The 8,764-nt window shown below is 51.9% G+C and overlaps 1 protein-coding gene across 2 annotated transcripts; it reads left to right on the forward strand.

Annotated features, from left to right (window-relative positions):
* The first annotated feature begins 4,600 nt into the window (after window positions 1-4,600).
* NPAP1L (nuclear pore associated protein 1 like) lies at window positions 4,601-6,034 on the forward strand. Of its 2 annotated transcripts, none has more exons than XM_030919170.1 (2): window positions 4,601-4,671; window positions 4,798-6,034. In XM_030919170.1, the coding sequence occupies exons 1-2, from the start codon at window positions 4,601-4,603 to the stop codon at window positions 6,032-6,034; spliced, it is 1,308 nt and encodes a 435-aa protein (XP_030775030.1). The 2 variants fall into 2 exon arrangements, with proteins under 2 accessions (XP_030775030.1, XP_030775029.1); XM_030919169.1 differs by having other exon boundaries at window positions 4,601-4,665; window positions 4,777-6,034.
* Window positions 6,035-8,764: the final 2,730 nt, after the last annotated feature.

Raw genomic sequence — 8,764 nt, forward strand, 5'->3', positions numbered from 1 at the left:
GTGGCAGTTGAGGTTGCAGTGAGCCAAGAATGCACCTTTGCAATCAAGCCTGGGCAAGAAGAGCGAAACTCCATCTAAAAAAATAAAAATAAAAATGAAAAACCACTGAATTTCATCAATGTTAATGATCACCTCTATTGGTTAAAAAAAAAAAAAATTAATCATAAAATGTATTACCAGGAGATTTGGCCTCATTCCTTTTATATTACATTTTAAAAGTTTCATAATTCACATATTTAAATTTTTTTTCATGTTTACACTTTCAACAAGTATGTATTAAGCACATTTTATTAGGTCGTGCTGTGCTGGGTTTGGGGACATAAAAGTGAAGCAGATACTCACACGCCCTTCCCATGGAGCTCCTATTCCCAAGTGAACAAGCAGAAGGCAGATCAAAGCCTGGAACAAACCACGTGCAAGTGCCGCGCTGGCGAGGCTCTAAAGGGAGCCCAAGGGCAGTCGGGGCACACACTAGGGATATGCCGCCCTCTAGGAATCAGGGCAGGTCTGATCAAGGACCATCTGATCCCTTGTTTTTCTTTCTTTCCTTTTTCTTTTTTCATTTTTCAACTTTTACTTTAGAGTCGGGAGTACATGCGCAGGTTTGCTACAGGGGCATATTGCATGATGCTGAGGTTTGGAATATGAATGAATCTGTCACCCAGCCAGTGAGCATAGTACTCAATAGACAGTTTTATTTCAACCCTTCCCCCCTCCCTCCTTCTCCCTCTTGTATTCCTCATTGTCTATTGTTCCAATTTTTATGTTCATGAATGTTCGTTGTTTAGCTCCCACTTATTAGTGAGAACATGTAATATTTAATTTTCCACTTCTGCATTAGTTTGCTTAGGATAATGGTTTCCAGCTGCATTCACGTTGCTGGAAAGGACATGATTTTGTTCTTTTTTATGGCTGCATAGTATTCCATGGTGTATGTGTACCACAGTTTCTTTATCCAGTCCACTGTTGATTGGCACCTGGGTTGATTCTATGCCTGCTATTCAGAATAGTGCTGTGATGAACATATGTGGGCATGCGTCTTTTTAGTAGACTGATTCACTTTCTATGGGCATGCATCAACAGTTGATGTTGGCTATTTATCTTACATCTTGTGAGCACAATAGTTGACAGGCAGAGACAGACAACAATCAAATAAACAAATGTAGAGTAATTAAGGCCACTGATTTTGAAATTGAAGAGTTCTGGGTTTAAATCATGGTTCAGCTTCTTAACAGCCATGTAACTTTGGGCAAGGCACTTAAACTTGTAGAATCCCCGTTTCCTCACCTGTAAAAGGGAAATTTAAAATGTGAGTACTCTGAAGATTAAAGGGGATAACTCAGTGATGCTTAGTATACAATCCCCAGTCCCCAGCATAGAGCCACTATTATTCTTCTTAAAGGTGTTTTGTAACCTAAGAGTGCCCCTATATCATTGAAACACCCTGGTTGGGGTCTTACCTTGAGATAGATCACTGAAGATTTTAGATAGAATTGTCAGAAAACACAGGAAAGTAATATGCCTTGTGACAGGCCCTTGAGACCTGGGGAGAGCTGGTCACCTGAGGTCTTAGGACACAGCAGAGATGGACAGGTTAGGGACACAGGGCCATAAACATGACCTGGAGCCATGCTAACACGCCGCCTCTGCTAAGCTCTCTGCTACGGTTTGATGTGTGATTAAAAAACCCCTGTGCCTGAGGGTTTCTCAGCTAAATGAGCTCTCCTCATCATTGCATTCTGCCCTGTTTATCCTTGGTTATTGAAACCCATATATGCGTGATGTGCTGAAATAGGTCAACCATGAACACCTTGTCCGGCTAAAATCCAATCTTGCCAGCCAGTGACCCATCTAGGAAGCTTGTGTTCTTCCCCATCTTCTTTTGCATTCTCTCAGAAGCACAAGCATGTCAAAAAGCACTTTCTTGACTATTAGCAAGAAAATGACTTTCTCGACTTCTAACGGACTGATCATCTACTGTGTTCTGCTGGCAAACTGGAGTTGAAGCACACATGAATGAACGTTTGCCTTAAAACGTCAGTCACTGAAAGACAGCCTTGGAGCCGTGCTGATGACGTGTACCTGGCCCTGCTTGTGTCATTCGTGAGGGTTTCCTTGTCCTGATAGAGAAACTGAAACCCCCATGCCGGCCCACATTTGCCCAAAGCAGCAACGGGGATACTCATCACACCATCATGTCCCATCTTACTTTTTTCTTAGTTTAAAAATGATTCAATTTCTATAGGATCATTACTTACTTACGAGGGGAGCAGGGCTAATGCCCTTGAGTTAGTTGTACTGACCCCTCATTAGATGCGCAATGTGTCAGTATTTTCAGCAAACCTTGAATGTGATGAAACATTTGCTAAAATGTCTCCCAGTTTCAGAACAAGCTAACACACTCGGGGGCTCTATTTACAGCAGTCGAGTGGAGTCAGGAGTGGGAACGCGTCTTGCACTGTCACCTTGATTAACAATAGCTCTGACCTGTGGGAGGATGGTCAAGTCCTGTCTCCTGTAACATGGGGCAGTGATGGGTCAGGATCATGGCTCCTGCATTTGGGTGAGGCCTTCTCATCACTTTTAAACAAACAAGTGCAGGGCGACCGCAGGCCTCCCCGCTTCCATCAGCATCCTCCCAACTCCCCCTGACGTCCCTCATGAAGCTCCACACTGATTCAGAGATCCCGTCCTGAGGGGCTAAAAGAAACATTCATTAACCCATCTAGAAAGTGATGAATAATTCATGAATTACATTGAATTCATCCCTAGTATAACTATCTTCAGAAATTCAGACTTGGTAACCCATTAAAACAACAAAATAGTCAAAGATATTTATATCCACAATGAGTTCTTAATAAATGCCCGATACAGAACAATATAAATTAAGGCAAAAAAGTACAAATTTTGTGCATTGACAGGGGATGTGGGGGGAGTATAGCATGTTTGTATGTGATCAAAACTTTTTATCAGCTTTAAATAGTCTATCATAACTATAAATTTTTAAATGTTAGCTCCAGAGTAACCAAAGAGAAAAAAATTACACCAGATATGTCAACGAAATAAAGGAATCAAAGCTTATCAGTACAGAAACTCACCAAACCATAAAGGAAACAATAAAAGAAGAAACAAAAGATCTACCAAACAACCAGAAAATAATTAACAAAATGACAGAAGTAGCTTCTTGCCTGTTAATAGTATCTCTGAATATAGATGGTTTCAGTTCTCCAATAAAAAGATGTAGAGTGGCTGAATGATTTTTCATACATGTTTCCGGAACTAGACCAGACACCCAAGAGTATGTCCTTCTCTAGGGCATAAGAAAATCTAGAGTTATATTTAGGATATCCTAATGTGTGGGGAAGAGTGGACCGAGCTGGCATGCTCACAATGACCAAATTATGTTGGTCATATTTTAATCCAATACATTGATCCACTATTAACTTGTAAATAAATAAAGTACTTGCTTTCTAGACACATTCCAGGAAGACCAGAGAAACTGACTTTTATCGATATGGAATAATCCACTGGCAAATTTCTTTTAGGATAGACCAAAGCTGATCTAGAACATGATCTTTACATAGCTGGATCCTTCCCATCAGACGAGAAAGAACATCTGGGGTGAAAGACTCCGTTGGAAGAGCAATGTGGGATGGTGCTGTGCTAATTGGTAGTCCCTGCCCTACATCTTTGTAGAGGACTGGAGCCCAGAGTGGGCCATGGTCAACTTACATGTTGAAGTGAAAGCCTTCTTCTAGGTGTGCATGTGCTTATTACAGATATACCATGGTGCGAAGTACCCCAGGACTACAGGAAAAAATAAGAATACATGCTGTATCCATGATCATGAGGTACACAGGCCAGAGTGCAGCTGTGGAATCACACAGCTGGGGTTCAAAGCCTGGCTGGGCCATGACCACCTGAATGATCTGAAGAACGGTCTCAGGCAAATTTGTAAAAAGAAGTGGAGACCCTGCCTGCCAGCGGGGTATGTCGTAAGAGGCAGCATCCAGTCAGGTCAGGGCACCGTGTCCTCTCCTTGAAAACCTGCACAGTGAGGCTGGTGGCCCTCAAGGCCACAGGGGCCATGGCGAAGGCGGGCCTGGCTCCAGGCGGCACAGAAGCACTGGAGAGGTCCCGGGGGGAGCCTGGCAGGATCTGGCTGGTCCTGCGCTCTGCTTCCAGGTTCTGGCGCTGTAAACCGGGGTATAGGGCCAAGACAGGGCCACTGGGTGTCAACCAGTGCCTGGGTCAGGCGCCAGGCAGGAAGGGCTCTGGCAGATCAGCCCCACAATGCCCACAGCCCCACAGGGGGCCCATCCAGGGCCACACACCTGCCCCCAGGAGCACGACGTCCCTGAGGCTAGAAAGTCCAGCTGGACCACTGGAGGGGCCTCATCCTTTGCCCTTTGACTCCTCTTGTAGGCGCCCTCACTGGGCACCTGCACACTCCTCCACACCCTGGCTCTGTCACCAGTCCCATGGTGATGTCATAAGCTCCCAGGTGCCCAGTGCGCAGCCGGCCACAGAGAAGTGGGTGACTTAGGAGTATCCTCTCCACTTCTGACCCCGAGTTTCGTCCGCGCACAACTTGCTCAAAATGGGCAACTCACTAGGCATATTTTGTTCCTGGTTCCGCCGCAGGTTCCGGCCATGCCATCGGCAACTTGCTCGTCTAAGCGCATTTTGTCTCCGGTTCCAGCGCAGGTTCTGGCCACGCCATCGGCAACGTGCTCGTCTAAGCGTATTTTGTCCCTGGTTCCAGCGCAGGTTCTGGCCACGCTGTTGGCATCGTGGTCGTCTTGTCTGTGAGGGCTTCCCAGCTGGCTGGGCTCACCCCACGGCTCCTGCACCTGTGCCTGCCCCTGGAATCCTGGGCTGTTCCCGATTCCTTTTCAACCCTCAGCAATATCCTGGGCCTTCTTTTCCAGCCAGGTGGGACGGCGCCCCTACGAGGCTGTGTCTTCTCCCTCGGAACTGGGGCACCCCACTGAGGGTCCCGCCTCCTGTGGACTGGAGCCCCCCTTCAAGGAAGAAACCTGTGCTGTCTGCTCACAACTCCATGATGTTCGGACACCCCAGCCCCATGAGGATCCCTCGTCTCAGACGCAAGTCTGACCTCCAACTGCCTTCATTAGATAAGTGGGTGATCCCAGCCAGGCTCCCGAAGACAGAAGAAGAGCCAGAAGAACCAACAGAAGTGGATCAGGTAGAGACCCAGGAGGACAATAAAAGGGGCCCCTGTAGCAATGGGGAAGCAGCCTCCACCTCTAGGCCCCTGGAGACTCAGGGAAACCTCACTTCCTGCTGGTGCAGTCCCAGGCCCTTGGAGGGAAATGTCCACCTCAAGAGCGTGACAAAAAAGAACCAGAATGAGAAGGCCCAGGTGCATGCAGTGAGTTTCTACCCCAAGGGCCACGGAGTCACCAGCTCACACAGCCCTGCTGGAGGCATCCTTCCCTTTGGGAAGCCTGACCCAGCTCCAACAGTGCTCCCTGCCCCAGTTCCAACAGTGTTCCCTGCCCCAGTTCCAACAGTGCTCCCTGCTCCAGTTCCAACAGTGCTCCCTGCCCCAGTTCCGGGCTGCTCCCTGTGGCCAAAGAAGGCGGCCTTGAAGATGCTGGGTAAAGACCACCTGCCCAGCTCTCCAGCGTTGCTAATGCGGGGGAAGGACATGCAGCACAAAGATCCTCCAGCTCTAGGATCAAGTAGCTCTTCACCACCCAGAGCTGCCGGCCACGAGTCCCGCAAAAGAAAGCAGTCAGGGTCACCACTGCCGCTGCAACCGACCCCTCCCCTGCAACTGAGATGGGATAGAGACGAGCTGCCCCCAACCGCTAAGCTTCCCTGCCTATCTCCTGAGGCACTGTTAGACCTGGGTCAGGCTTCCCAGAGGGAAGGACGCCTCCAGCAGGGCAACATGGGTAAGAATATGAGGGTGTTAAGTAGAACATCAAAATCCAGGAGACGAAAACAGCCGCTTGGGAGGAGAAAGAAGACGTGGCAGGGCAGGCGTGGTGGCTCACGCCTGTAATCCAGCACTTTGGGAGGCTGAGGCAGGTGGATCACGAGGTCAAGAGATCAAGACCTGAGGAACGTCTCTGCCTGGTCCCTGCATGCTCCCTGCAACATCTGGGAAGTGAGAAGCGCCTCTGCCCGGCTGCTCCACCATCTGGGAAGTAAGGAGTGCCTCTGCCCGGCCGCCTCACAGTCTGCGAAGTGAGGAGGGCCTCTGCCTGGCCACTGCCGGGTCTGGGAGGTGAGAAGCGTCTCTGCCCGGCACTGCCCCTCTCCCCACCCCACCATATGGGAAGTGAGGAGCACATCTGCCTGGCTACTGCATGGTCTGGAAAGTGAGGAGCGTCTCTGCTCTGCCGCCTCACAGTCTGGGAGGTGAGGAGCACCTCTGCCCGGCAATCCCACCGTCTGGGAGGTGAGGAGCGCCTCTGCCTGGCCACCAACCAGTCTGGGAGGTGAGGAGCGCCTCTACCCAGCGCCACCCTCCAACCCCACTGTATGGGAAGTGAGGAGCGTCTCTGCTCGGCCGCCTCACAATCTGGGAGGTGAGGAGCGCCTCTGCCTAGCCACCAACCCGTCTGGGAGGTGAGGAGCACCTCTGCCCAGCACCACCCCCCCTACCCCACCATATGGGAAGTGAGGAGCATCTCTGCTCAGCCACCTCACAGTAGGGGAGGTGAGGAGCACCTCTGCCAGGCAATCCTGCCGTCTGGGAGGTGAGGAGCGCCTCTGCCTGGCCACCAACCAGTCTGGGAGGTGAGGAGCGCCTCTGCCTGGCCACCAACCCGTCTGGGAGGTGAGGAGCGCCTCTGCCCAGCGCCACCCCCCCCCCCACTCCACTTTATGGGAAGTGAGGAGCGTCTCTGCTCAGCCACCTCACAGTAGGGGAGGTGAGGAGCACCTCTGCCCGGCAATCCTGCCGTCTGGGAGGTGAGGAGCGCCTCTGCCTGGCCACCAACCAGTCTGGGAGGTGAGGAGCGCCTCTGCCTGGCCACCAACCCGTCTGGGAGGTGAGGAGCGCCTCTGCCCAGCGCCACCCCCCCCACCCCACTTTATGGGAAGTGAGGAGCGTCTCTGCTCGGCTGCCTCACAATTTGGGAGGTGAGGAGCGCCTCTGCCTGGCCACCAACCCGTCTGGGAGGTGAGGAGCGCCTCTGCCTGGCCACCAACCCATCTGGGAAGTGAGGAGCGCCTCTACCCAGCGCCACCCTCCAACCCCACTGTATGGGAAGTGAGGAGCGTCTCTGCTCGGCCGCCTCACAATCTGGGAGGTGAGGAGAGCCTCTGCCTGGCCACCAACCCGTCTGGGAGGTGAGGAGCGCCTCTGCCCAGCGCCACCCCCCCCCCACCCCACTGTACGGGAAGTGAGGAGCGCCTCTGCTCGGCCGCCTCACAATCTGGGAGGTGAGGAGCGCCTCTGCCTGGCCACCAACCCGTCTGGGAGGTGAGGAGCGCCTCTGCCCAGCGCCACCCCCCCCACCCCACTTTATGGGAAGTGAGGAGCGCCTCTACCCAGCGCCACCCTCCAACCCCACTGTATGGGAAGTGAGGAGCGTCTCTGCTCGGCCGCCTCACAATCTGGGAGGTGAGGAGCGCCTCTGCCTGGCCACCAACCCGTCTGGGAAGTGAGGAGCGCCTCTACCCAGCGCCACCCTCCAACCCCACTGTATGGGAAGTGAGGAGTGTCTCTGCTTGGCCGCCTCACAATCTGGGAGGTGAGGAGTGCCTCTGCCTGGCCACCAACCCGTCTGGGAGGTGAGGAGCACCTCTGCCCAGCGCCACCCCCCAACCCCACTGTATGGGAAGTGAGGAACATCTCTGCTGGGCCGCCTCACAGTCTGGGAGGTGAGGAGCACCTCTGCCCCGGAATCCCAACATCTGGGAAGCGAAGAACGCCTCTGCCCGGCCGCACCCCACTGTCTGGGAAGTGAGGAGTCCCTCTGCCCGGCCATCACCTTGTCTGGGAAGGGAGGAGCGCCTCTGCCCAGCGCTGCCCCACTGTCTGGGAAGTGAGGAGCACCTCCGCCCAGTAGCGACCACGTCTGGGAAGTGAGGAGCGCCTCTGCTCACCCACACCACCGTCTGGGAAGTGAGGAGCCTCTCTGCCCCTGCTGCTGTGCAACCCTCCAAGTGTGAAGTGACATCCTTGTGTGTGATATTTCTGCCTTCCCCAAGTTTGCATTTTCGACATTAAAGTTTACATTTATTTATTTATTTATTTATTTATTTTTAGACGGAGTCTCACTCTGTCACCGGGGCTGGAGTACAGTGGCGTGATCTTGGCTCATTGCAACCTCTGCCACTGGGGTTCAAGCGGTTCTCCTGCCTCAGCCTCCTGAGTAGCTGGGATTGAGGGCACACACCACCATGCCAGGCTAATTTTTTTTTTTTTTGTACTTTTAGTAGAGACGCAGTTTCACCATGTTGGTTAGGCTAGTCTCAAACTCCTGACCTTGTGATCTGCCCACCTCGGTCTCCCAAAGTGCTGGGATTACAGGCTTGAGCCACCACACCCAGCTCAAATTTACTTTTTAATTAAAAATAAAAAATAATAAAACAACAACAACAACAACAAAACAGACAGATGGAGACAGTCCTGGACAACATGGTGAAACACCTTCTCCACTGAAAATACAAAAATTAGCCAGGCATGGTGGCTCCTGCCTGTAGTCCCAGTTACTTGGGAGGCTGAGGCAGGAGAATGGCTTGAACCTGGGAGGTGGAGGTTGCAGTGAGCCGAGATTGC

Source organism: Rhinopithecus roxellana, chromosome 16, assembly GCF_007565055.1.
Source record: "Rhinopithecus roxellana isolate Shanxi Qingling chromosome 16, ASM756505v1, whole genome shotgun sequence".
Taxonomy (NCBI): Eukaryota; Metazoa; Chordata; class Mammalia; order Primates; family Cercopithecidae; genus Rhinopithecus; species Rhinopithecus roxellana.

Excerpts from the sequence above, each read along its gene's own strand:
- NPAP1L (XM_030919169.1), top strand. The coding sequence starts at position 4,601 with ATGGGCAACTCACTAGGCATATTTTGTTCCTGGTTCCGCCGCAGGTTC. Across the intron at positions 4,666-4,776 it reads TTCCGGCCATGCCATCGGCA|GCCACGCTGTTGGCATCGTG; the intron begins ACTTGCTCGTCT and ends GCGCAGGTTCTG.